The following is a 12,666-nucleotide window of genomic DNA, read 5'->3' as shown; positions in this document are numbered from 1 at the left end:
GGACACCAAAACCTCTGGTTATAGTGTCCCAGATGCTTTATGTCTTTAATGGCCTGGGCACTTTATCCCAGCTGCCTATAGATTTCCACCCATGTTAACAGTATTTATCCTTGTGATAACAAATCAGTCCTCCAAGGACAGAGTGTAAAATCTTGGACCTTTTTTAGCTTTTGTGACTGACTTTAAAAACGCATCCAGAAAAATTTATCAGTAATTTGTGACCATTAACTTTGTTCAGACATAGTCTATTAAAAAAAGGATAAAATAAGTTTTATTCAGTTATTCCTCACTTGCTAAAATCTTTATGGTATGTGTGGTCACTAGCATCTCCCTCTCTCCCTCTCTCTCTCTCTTTCTCTCAAATAGCTCTCTTCAGAAAGAAAACAATACTGATTAATATCTTATAATTACACAATTTCAAACTCAGATAAGAAAAATGGATGTTTTGTGTCATCAGACATAGGACTTCACATTAACCCCATTTCTCTGAGCATTTATTTTGCACTTAATTTTGCTACCTCTTCATGGCAAACTTGTTTTATCTACTCTAAATATAACTAAACTAAAATATATATAAATATAGCTCTTGTTTCTAAATATAACTCTTGTTTCTTTCCATATATCATATTTTTGACACAAAAATGAATGCTTATTAAATATTGTGAATACAAGGGCACCTGGGTGGCTCAGTTGGTTGAGCATCTGATTCTTGATTCTCTCTCTCTCTCTCTTTCTTTTCCTCTGCCTCTCTTCCTCACCCTCTCTCTCAAATTAAAAACATAAAAAAATAAGTAAATAAAGTTGTATCAAGCCTTGCACTGGGCTCTGTGCTATGCATGGAGCCTGCTTGGTATTCTCTCTCCCTCTCTCTCTGCCCCTTTCTCTGCTCTTGAACACATGCTCGCTCTCTCTCTCTCTCTCTCTCTCTCTCTCTCAAAATGAAAAATTGTGAATACAAACATTTTGTATATAATATGTATAGATTCTGAAGTGTATATATAAATACTGAAGATACTAACAAATATAGAAGTATCACCAGGAATTAGCCAAGTCAAAAGATATTCAGGGGCACCTGGGTGGCTCAGTTGGTTGACCGCCTGACTCTTGATTTCAGCTCAAGTCATGATCCCAGGGTCATGGGATCAAGCCCCCCATTGGTCTCTGCACTAAGCATGGAGCCTGCTTAAGATTCTCTTCTCTCTCTCTCTCTCTCTCTCTCTCTCTCTCTCTCTTCCTCTGCCTCTCTTCCTCACCCTCTCTATCAAATTAAAAACATAAAAAATAAAGTGGCATTCAGACATCAAAATCAGACTGGATTTTCCAGACAAGCACAGAGGGAACAGCCCTGAGTAGACTACACCCTTTGGACATTGTTCGGCTGTCTGTGGCAGTGGCTGCTCCACCCATACTGTGTTCTATTAAAAAGAAGCTGCCTGAAAGAGATATGACCAGGCAAGATCCTGTCTGTGCTTTAAAGTTTCTGTTAAAGCAGTAAAGCAAGTATCATTGTCCCTGGTCAGGACAGCCCGAGGTGGAACTGGGAGGTAGGCAAACTCCCCTCTACCTCCCTTTCTGGAATTTCTGTGGCCTTGAGGTCTCCACGACCTCACTTGGTAGCCAGCTTGCTCAGCAATCCCTTCACTCTATTTCCCTTCCTTTCTAAAAATTCTCATGATCCTCAGTCTTGAGTTCTTTCCTAGGTAGCCAAGTATTTAACAGAGAAACCATTAAAGGCACTGGCAGCAGCTGGATGGTTTCTTGCTACTCTCCATTCGAAAAATCAAAGCATTTTTAATTCTAAAAAAAGAATCAGACTGAGTTTAGCTTACCATCTTTATTTTACTTATGGTAAATATATTCATCTTGTGTTGTTTTATTTACACACACAAACACAGACTTAAACACGTTTTTTGGTTACCTCTCTCTTTACAGAGTAAAGATTCCAGGAAGCACAGGCAGGGTTAAGTTTCTCCATATGTTTTTGCCCCTGCACATCCAAAGCATATACTATAATTCAGTCAGGAAGTGTGACAATGATTCTCCAGGGCAGGTGGGGAGGCAGGACATGGTGCCATGAGTCTTCTTGCACATGTGGCCCCTGGGCTTAAGGTTCTTAGGCCTCTACCAGGGTTTCCTCCTAACCCAGCCCACCTTAGGTCATGATCATTTTTGTACTTGGTATAATATTTATGAAGCATGTTCCCTTTCCTGCCCTTTACAAGTGATGCACTTTGAAAAGCACCTCTCGTGGCGCCTGGGTGGCTCAGTCGGTTAAGCGTCCGACTTCGGCTCAGGTCATGATCTCGCGGTCTGTGAGTTCGAGCCCTGCGTCGGGCTCTGTGCTGACAGCTCAGAGCCTGGAGCCTGTTTCAGATTCTGTGTCTCCCTCTCTCTCTGCCCCTCCCCCATTCATGCTCTGTCTCTCTCTGTCTCAAAAATAAATAAACGTTAAAAAAAAAAATTTGAAAAGCACCTCTGCCTCCTACAAATTATTTTCCCTTTCTTTTTCTTCTCAGCAAAGATCATAGCACCAAGAAAGCCCTGAGGCTGTGATCATCCTATAGCTGAATAGAGCAGAAGTGCAGAGAGATAGGTTGTTGGGATTTGCCTTCTGATCTTGTGAATAAGTTTATTCTATGAATGTCCAAATTCTTATTGGTGAAGATGATATCTCTAAGCAGCCTACAGTTGGAAAGTATAGTACCGTCAGATTCAGGCTTAAATTTAAAAAATGATAATCATGAAAACATGGAGAACACTTCTCTCTTGTGGGAAAAATATCTGAAAATCCTGGTAACAGCTTTTGCAGCCTTCCCACTGGGCTTGCTGACCTTCTCCACGTCCAGCTCTGTATTTGAAGTTCACCAAATCAGTTCAGACTAAATTGTGCTGCTGGCCACAGGGTTTAATATTTAGTGCTGTTCAGATGAAATAAAGCTATTCCTTTCACTTTTTAAAAGAATAATCTCCTGAAGCATTTTATTTAGACCATCCAAATGCACTGATTCTGAGGGGTACTAACTAGTGAATTAATAGTTAAATTATATTTCTTTAAATGTGTGTAAAATAATGAAAAAATTTATTTGATGCTCATTTCACATTCATTTTTTTGAGCTCTTACTACTTGCCAAGTTCTCAACAGGGTGATATATTCCTTGATCTCTTTATAGTCTAGAAAAGAAGACATATGATAATAAAAATAATAATAAAATAATATAGTAATAATATAATATAACAATGTATAATTATATATAATAATATAATAAAATGTATTACCCACCTTCTCTGTGTCAGGTATTAATTTCTTTCCTTTATTAATTAGTTTAATCCATACAACTACCCTAGGAGGTGGGTGAAATTAGTATCCCTGTCCTTCAGAGGAAACTGAGGTACAGACAAGTAATTACTTATACAAGGTCACATAGGTAATTGGTACAAAGCCTGAATTTGACCCCATATATAAATTAGTAATTATAGAACTATTGGAATTAACTGAATTCTTCCCCACAAAGGTTGGGAATGTAGGAGGGAGCTATAACTGGTTCAGTACCACAGAAACATGAGAAAAAATTTGGGGCATGTCCCAAGATACTGCTAGAAGATTAAGATTTCAGAGGGCCTGGGTGGCTCAGTTGGTTAAGCATGTGACTTTGGCTCAGGTCATGATCTTGTGGTTTGTGAGTTTAAGCCCTGCGTCAGGCTCTGTGCTGACAATGCAGAGCCTAAAGCCTGCTTCAGATTCTGTGTCTCTCTCTCTGCCCCTCCCCAGTTCATGCTCTCTCTCTCTCTCCCTCTCTCACATACACACACACTCTCTCTCTATTTTTCTGTCAAAAATAATAAATAATAAAATTAAGTTTTAAATAATAAAAAAAATATTTTCAAAGATTTCAGAGGGCCTTAATGTGCCAGGCAAAGTAAGTTCAGCTTTTTATCCTGTTTGCACTGGGAAGCCATGGAAGGTTTTAAACAGAAGAGTGGTAAGATCAGACATCGGGTTTAGAAAGAGCCTAAGAGATAGTGCAAAAACTAAGTAGGTCAAAGGAGTTTGGAGGAGGGGCATTTGAAGGCTGTTACTAAGGTCTAGATGGAGAATAAAGAAGACATCTGCTTAGGGACAGATGGGAAATTGATGAACAAGGGAGAAATTTAAGAAATACTTAAAGAAGTATTGGGGTGCCTGGATGGCTCAGTCAGTTGAGCGTCCAACTCTTGATTTCGGCTCAGGTCATGATCCCAGGGTCATGGGATCAAGCTCCGCATCAGGCTCTGTGTTGAGTGTAGAACCTGCTTAGGATTCTCTCTTTCTCTCCTTCGGTCCCTCTCCCCTGTGCTCGCTCTCTCTCTCTCTCTCTCTCTCTCTCTCTGTCTCTCACTGAGAAACAATGTGGTGGAAATCAAAGAACAAATCCTGGGATCAATGATGTTTTAAAAAAGCTCTTTGTGAAGATATCTTACAGTCTTCCATGGGTCTTCATCTGCCATATTATCAAGTACTCCTTAGTATAACATGTGACGATAGTCTTTCATACACATACAATAATCAACACATAAAAATTGAAAAAAAAATTCTACCTGAAATAAAATCAAGGAGTAGTCATAGCTGTGAATGGGTGTGTTCACTGAGGAAGACTATGCCAAGAGTAAGGAAGGCTAAGGATGGACTCGTAGATAGAGAACCACAGATTTTAGGAGGTTGGGAGTGAAGTGTGGCTTTCTTACTCCTCTCTCCCAAACCCCGTTTGAGCAGATGCACCTAACTCAGTAAAAGAAGGTGCTACGGCACCATGGATCAAAAACGCCAGACTCTCCATCTGCACCTGTTTGCTCTTCATATACAAATGCAACCTCTTGGTATTGCCTAAAGGAGAAGGCTTAACTCCCACTTATAATGATGGTATAAGTAGGCAACAGTGGAAAAAGAGGCAGAGACTGCTCAGTTAGCTGAACTGTGATTATTTCTTAGCTATTCCAGACAGAATAGTCGGTCTTTCCAAAATTGATTCCTGCCAGTTGGAAAGAATTTCTCAAATCACATCCCTCTGAGCATATTTATGCAAGGTACCATTTAATGTGGGCATTTTATGACTCTCAATGAATGGAAAAGCCCCAATTTGGTTTCTCTAAATGCAAAATAAATCTTCTTGACGATGCACATGTATTTTTAATAAAATACTTAAATGCTTGTGGAGCACTGAGAATACCAGTGTCTTAGAGTATAACAAACAGGGAAGAGATTGGGAGGAATGAGCTCAGAGATTTAATGCACAGGTGATGTAGAGGAGGGACCAGATCAGACAGGCCCTAATAGCCCATCACAATGACTTAGGGTTTTACTAGGAATGAGATGAGAAGCTATGACGATGAGTAGAAATTGTACATTAAAATACTTAAAATCAGGGCTCCTAGGTGGCTCAGTAAGCTAAGCATCCAACTCTCGATTTTGGCTCAGGTCATGATCTCACTGTTCATGAGATTGAGCCTCACGCCTCTCCCTCCCTCTCTCTCCCCCTCCCCTTCTCCTTCTCCCTCTCTCCCTCTCTCTCAAAATAAATAAATAAATACAATACTTAAAATGATTCAATTTCTTTAAAAAATCTAATTAATAGATGTAGTACAATAGCCATTGGAAACTGCTGCATTATTGCTTAGGCACATTGACTCAAAACATGAAAAGTTTCTTAATATTTAGATTTTAAAAATATTTTCTATATTTTTTTTAGCTTGGAATTAATCCTCTACCACTAAAGTTGGGAGTAATGTTACTTCAGTTAAGCTAATTGTACTGAGAACTGATTAGAGAAAATTATTTCCATGCCTCCTACACTAAGCACCATTCTGATTTCTAATGCAGTATCCCGAGCTCCTCAGCATCAAGAAAGAAGTCTGCAGGGTGCCTGGATGGCTCAGTCAGTTAAGCATCTGACTCTTGATTTCGGTTCAGGTCATGATCTCACAGTTTGTGAGTTCAAGCCCCACATCGGGCTCTGTGCTGACAGCACGGAGCCTGCTTGGGATTTTCTGTCTTTCTCTCTCTCTCTCTCTCTCTCTCTCTCAAAAATAAATAAACAAGAAAGAAAGAAAGAAAGAAAGAAAGAAAGAAAGAAAGAAAGAAAGAAAGAAAGACAGACAAAGGAAAGAAAGACAAAGGAAAGAAAGAGAAAAGAAAGAAAGAAAGAGAAAGGTGCCTGTAAAGTAGGCAAGTCAGTTCTGGTCACCAAAACAGGCTCTTCTTCATCATGCATGGAGCAGCTTTGGGGTTTCCATATGACTCCCATACAAGTGGTTATGCTGAGCTTTATCAGTGGGAGTCCAGGCAGTGTGCGAGCACTGACAGCTCCGTTTGTGGAACAGAATGTGACCAGAGTAAGCTCTTTAAGGCATCACGTCCCTGGTGAGATGTCTTCACCTTCCACAATCAGCTATGGCCTAGCCATTCCCTTTTCAAATTCAAATATACCCATTTGTAACATGTCTTCATCAGATGGGGCCGCTATAACGAGAATACCATAGAGTGGACAAACTTCCATTTCTCACAGTTCTGAAAGTTGGGAAGTCCAAGATCAAAGTGCCAGCAGATCCCTTGTGTGGTACGGGACCTCTTGCTGGTTTGCAGATGGCTATCTCATACCTTCTTGTTGTAATCTTCACATGGCAGAGGGCAGAGAGAAGAGGCGAGCTCTCTCCTGCCTCTTCCTATAAGGGCACTAATCCCATTCATGAGGACTCCACCTAATTACCTGTGACCTAAGTACCTCCCAAAGGCCACAGCTCCAAATGCCATCACCTGGGGGTTGGGGTTTCAGCATATGAATTTGGGGGGACACAGACATTCAGTCTGTAGCATGGAGTCACCATAAAGATACAATAGTGCATCGCACATGAGATGCAGATCCTTGAAACCATGGACCCCCATGTTCCCCTGCCCCCCCCCGCCCCCGTGCATACTGAGAAATGGTTTTAAAACTCTATGCTCTTCCTTGTGGTGATCTGGTGCTGCCAGTGTCCTCATAAACAGAGATTGATTGTGGGCACTGAAATGACATGGTGGTGTCTCTTGCAATGTGGCCATCTAGAAGAGTATCTGGATATCCTTATTTTAAACACATAGTTATACACACATATATATTATACATATATAATCATATATATGTGTAAAAATATATTTTTTTAATAGATAGGACTTATGTCCTTCAGCGGTCAGAGGATATTAATTTGGGAAACAACTTACTGCTTTGTCTGTTAATTTGGGAAACAACTTACTGCTTTGTCTAAATCAGTTGTTTTCAAATTATGGGACTCTAGCTAGTTGGGCAGCAGCCTTTAGCTACAGCATATACACCCGGATCAAGTTCATGTGTCCCAGACCTCCTGAAGACCAGCCTCTTCGGCTTTAGTGGTTCTGTGCTTCCCACCTCTGTCATGCGTTCTGATGCTCATCCACTGCCTGGCATTATCATTAAGCCACTTTGTGTTTTTTTCTACCTCAGTTTTATGCTTTTAGAGAATAGAGTGTTCATCTTATGTGGATCCTGAGAAACTTAACAGGAACCCATGGGGGAGGGGAAGGAAAAAAAAAAGAGGTTAGAGTGGGAGAGAGAGCCAAAGCATAAGAGACTCTTAAAAACTGAGAACAAACTGAGGGCTGATGGGGGGTGGGAGGGAGGGGAGGGTGGGTGATGGGTATTGAGGAGGGCACCTGTTGGGATGAGCACTGGGTGTTGTATGGAAACCAATTTGACAATAAATTTCATATATTTAAAAAAAAGAGAGAAATAGAGTGTTCTGTAAATCCTAGTCCACATCTGTCTGCAGAACACTCTCCCTAACCCTCCCCCAGAAGCCACACCATCACTCTGTCCAGACTGCCAGCTGTGCCATGTTTACTCCCTATCTTGAAAAGTTGGTGCGAGAATAAAATGAGTTGATGCAAGAGAGAGTCCTTTGGGAAGTTCCTAACTACTTACATGTGACATGGTACTATTTTTTAGTACCCCCCCCCACACACACTCTCTCTCTCTCTCTCTCTCTCTCACACACACACACACACACACACACACACACATATGGGGAAAACACTTATTTTTTGCCATCTCAAAAAGACAGGTTAAATAATACTTTTGCTTCTATTTAGGGTAGCTGTTACTAAAAGTACACTTATGAGGTTTCTTTTCTAAAAAATATAACTACAGATGGGATACACACCTCTCCATGTGGGCTGCCACTATGGAAACATCAAGATTGTTAACTTCCTGCTCCAGCATTCTGCAAAAGTTAATGCCAAAACAAAGGTAAACTCTTTTCTCCTTTGTATCCACCAAAGTCATTGATTTTTGTGTCCAAGGAAGTAAATGTCCTTTTTTCCACCTTCCTTCTGCAGAATGGGTATACGCCGTTACATCAAGCAGCTCAGCAGGGACACACACATATAATAAATGTCTTGCTTCAGAACAACGCTTCCCCCAATGAACTCACTGTGGTAAGGGGGAAGGGAAGGGAAGAGGGAGGCTAAGGGAGGAGGGAGGAGATGAACCTGGATACTGGAATCTTCTTACATTTTTTATCGGGCACCAATGTTGCTGTTTTACTTCCATTGATAGGTATAAACAGAGCATTCAGTGGAATGCAGGGCAGAGACAATAGCTATATTGTGAGCTGTCCAGAGAGAGAAAGATGTAATTAGATGTTTCATACTTAGAAACTACAAATCCATTGCCAACTAGTAGGAAATACATATATAAAATGAAAAACGTTTGTTTCTTTGATGATTTAGAACGTTAATAAGCCTCTTGGGTTCCGTGTGTAGAAGCCGAGTCTCTGCTGCGTGAGTGGGAACAGGTTAGGTGGGTTTTGTGCAAGGTATGTGTCTAATGAAATAGTGTTTTGTGTATGACAGTGGGTGGGGCCAATGAGACACTCGCCTTCTGTTTAGTATGGGCGAAACATGTGGGAGCACACAGACACTAAGACACGGGGAATGACTTGTTAATTCCTTGTCCTCATTTCCCTCTGGCCAGAATGGGAACACTGCCCTCGCCATTGCCCGGAGGCTGGGCTACATCTCAGTGGTCGACACCCTGAAAGTAGTGACTGAGGAAACCATGACCACAACTGTAAGTAGCAGATGCTGGCCCTTGTCCCCTCGTAGCCAGCTCTCAGGCTGTAGATTTTCTGGGGCTTTTGGGAGATGAACCTACTTTCCCCTCTTCACAGACTAAGCGCCATGTTTCCAAATGCTGTCTCTCTCATTTCTGATATTGAGAAACTAAATACTAAAAATACCTTTTTAAAATTTGCAATGGGAAGTATGGAGTTTTTCATTCCACGTAAAGCTAAATGTATGTATTTATTTGTTTTGCTGTAAAAATAGTTTTAATGAAGTGAAGGCAGAAATATTTTCACATTCTTCTTTGGCAGTGTAGGAAAGTTGAAGATAAGTTGGTTCTTTACGATGTTGTGACTCACAAATGATAATGGATACGTTGCTATCATTGTGAAAACAGTTTTTACGTTGTTGCAAAACTAAAACATTAGGGAGAGGATCGAAATGGATTTTTATCACCACCCTCACCACTCTTCCAGTCAGCTATTGGCGTTTTCGTAGGAAAAACAATAGGATGTTTTATTAAAATTATAAATAAATCTTTACCAGGGAGCCTTATTGCGTCAGATACATTTTTACAAGCTGCAGCGTCTAGGTTAAGTCATTTCTTATTAACACCATCTGGAGCCTTTGAACTGCATCAGGATTTGGTAACTTTGGAATCAAGAGCTGATATTGCGCCATTATCACAGGCTTATTGCAGTTATTCCTGACTCCATGACTCAACACACATGCCTGAGATTGGCTCTGTACAATGTAAATTTAGGACTCTGGAACACTGGGAATTATCGACTCTGCCTCCTTGTCTCATCCACCACCTTCCGATGTGAAGAAAGGCATAGTTAGCATCTGCAAACAGTTTGTGTACACAGTGCTTCACGCAAAAGAACACAGGTTGAGGGTCTCTGCAGCAACCCGCTGGCTGAGTTATATACAGGGTTTACAAACTAAAACAATAAGCCTGCTGATCACAAGAGAGAAAGTATGCTATTTGCCAAAGAGAATGCAGTAGCTTCAATGGACTAGAGCAGTGGTTATCAACCAGGGCACATTTCTAGCTTCAAGATACAGTTTTTATGCAGATAAATTACCCTGTATTGCTTTTATATACCTCTTGAGTATTTCATGATCTTAAAATCTGGTATTAAATTCTTGGGAAACGAGTTTAAACAAATAATGTTTATTAACCTTAATCTTAAAAATATTCCATCTAGCTCTCTGTAGGGTATGAAACAAGAGGGAGAAGGACAAGGTAAAACAATGGTCAAGTGTCACAATGCTATAAAAGATTTGAAGTCACTGTAATAAATATATAGAACTTCTTTTCCAGTGTTGGAAAATTGAAACTTGTATAATAGTTCAAAATATAAATCTTGGGGCACCAGGATGGCTCAGTCGATTGTACGACTTTGGCTCAGGTCATGATCTCATGGCTCATGAGTTCGAGCCCTGCGTCGGGCTCTGTGCTGACAGCTCGGAGCCTGGAGCCTGCTTCAGATTCTGTGTCTCCCTCTTTCTCTGCCCCTGACCCACTCGCATTCTGTCTCTGTCTCTCTCAAAAATAAATAAACATTAAAAAATTTTTTTCAAAATATAAATCTTATTTATCAAATGTAAAAAACTTTCTCACCCATCAGGAAAGTTCAGAATGTTTCTTTAATATCAAAAACAGCTTGAGAAGGGGAGCCTGGCTGTCTCAGTCGGTAGAGCATGTAACTCTTGATCTTGAGGTTGTGGGTTCGAGCCCCGTGTTGGGTGTAGAGATTACTTAAAAATAAAATCTTAAAAAAAAAAAGAAAAAAAAACCTTGAGGAGAAAATAAAGTTAAAGACAGAGAAAGTAAAGTGATAGCCTCAGGATATCTACTGAAAGAGAAGTGTTTCAAGGCTCTGGTTTCTAGTGAAAGACAGAAACGTATGGGAGTCAGGCCATAGCCTTCAGTGTCATGAGCTGAGTTGACTGGTAATTTCTTCAAGAGAGAGAAGACGGGACTTGTGCTGACAGGAAAGGTCCAGTTTGCCTAATGAAGTGAATGAGGCTTCCACCAAATGAAGTGGTCCCGTAGGTTAGGAAAGAGTCCATTGTCCCTAAGACTTAGTCCATCATTGTGGTATTTGAGACTTTATCTCAAGCTAAGACACAACCTTGTCAACTCTGCCTTAGCAGATACCTGTAACCTGGCACAGATGAGGACTGACACAGCTCAGGGTGGAGTCTGTGATCTCAAGCTCACAGGGTGGCCTGCACTGCTGGTGGTCTTTGCACAGCCAGTTGCTGGGGCCCCAGCAGCCATTGGCTCCATAAACAGATGTCTCTTTTTTCAAAACGCTTAAAGAGAAGATTCATCTTCCCCATGAGTATAACATATGATGTGGCAATTCTAAGAAAGATGCTTCAGTTAATGACATTACAGTCCTGGCAGAGTAGAAAACTGAGTAGCTAGAAGCTGACACTGAAAAGATGAATTAAGCATTTAAATTGCATTGTTTAAAATATTCAGTTTCCCTCATTAGCAAAGAACAGAGCATGTCTCTCAGATACTGGTTTCTAATATTGTTCTATAGTAAAGGGAATCAGGGCTTCCTTGGGAAATGACTGAATCCAGATCTGGAGAAGGAAATACACAAGATGAACGTCTTGTAGTGCCAAAAAGTAAGGAAGTGTCTGCTTCCACAAATAAGCAAATAAACACACACACTCACAATGACGAGGCTATGTCACAGGGACACAGGAATCAACTGAAAGAGTTCCCAATGGCCAAAGCTGGAACAATGTAAGATAGACAGAAAGAGAGAGAGACAGACTGACAGACACACAGAGAGACTTGGAGTATAGTGCAAAGTATAAAGTAAATATCCATGAGTCCATATGATATAGATAAATGAATAAGTAGGGAAGAAGAGACAAATCAGGGAAAAAAAGTCAAACAATTTATGAAAATACCCGCAAGGAGGTGGAGAACAGAATTCTCTACTGCTTAAGTGTGGGCTGGGTATAGTGTTTTCCCTCCAGTGAAGACAGTCTGTGGAAGGGGGTGGAGAACAGAGTAACTTTACAATGGAGAAACCTAACAAGCACTGTCTCAGCCAGGTGACCAAGCCTAATACCAATGCTGGTAAATCATGTTGATAGTATATTGGCACTTTACCTCTGTGGTCTTCCTCCCCAAAACATGTGACCCAGTCCAGTCATGATAAAAACATGAGACAAATCCCAATTGGGGGACATTCTACAAAATACCTGACCAGCTCACTTCTAAACGGTGAAGGTCATTAAAAGCCAGGAAAGTCTGAGACACTGTCACAGCCAAAGGAGCCTAAGGAGGCCTGCCAGCTAAAGATAATGTGGTATCCTGATGGGTCCTAGAACAGAAAAGGGACATTTAGTAAAACCTAAGGAAATCTGAATATAGAGTTTAATTAATAGTAATATGTGAGTATTGGTTCAGTAATTGTGACAAATGTACCATAGTTTTAACAACCTAGCTTTTTTTCCAGTTGCCTTATTTAAGTATCTTCCCTTGTTCCATTAGCCTTTCCTATGCTCAGGATAAAAAGAGGACT

General features: G+C 40.6%; 1 protein-coding gene across 18 annotated transcripts in view; it reads left to right on the top strand.

Moving 5' to 3' along the window:
• Window positions 1-12,666, top strand: part of ANK3 (ankyrin 3) — a 697,552-nt gene that overhangs the window by 551,763 nt on the left and 133,123 nt on the right. For all 18 annotated transcript variants that reach the window (XM_043596402.1, XM_043596395.1, XM_043596398.1 and 15 more), the window contains 3 exons: window positions 8,193-8,291; window positions 8,381-8,479; window positions 9,018-9,113. In XM_043596402.1, coding sequence (XP_043452337.1) covers window positions 8,193-8,291; window positions 8,381-8,479; window positions 9,018-9,113 — 294 coding nt within the window. The remainder of the gene's footprint in view (window positions 1-8,192; window positions 8,292-8,380; window positions 8,480-9,017; window positions 9,114-12,666) is intronic.

Source organism: Prionailurus bengalensis, chromosome D2 (assembly GCF_016509475.1).
Source record: "Prionailurus bengalensis isolate Pbe53 chromosome D2, Fcat_Pben_1.1_paternal_pri, whole genome shotgun sequence".
Classification (NCBI taxonomy): domain Eukaryota; kingdom Metazoa; phylum Chordata; class Mammalia; order Carnivora; family Felidae; genus Prionailurus; species Prionailurus bengalensis.
This window is presented reverse-complemented; position numbering and strand designations above follow the sequence as displayed.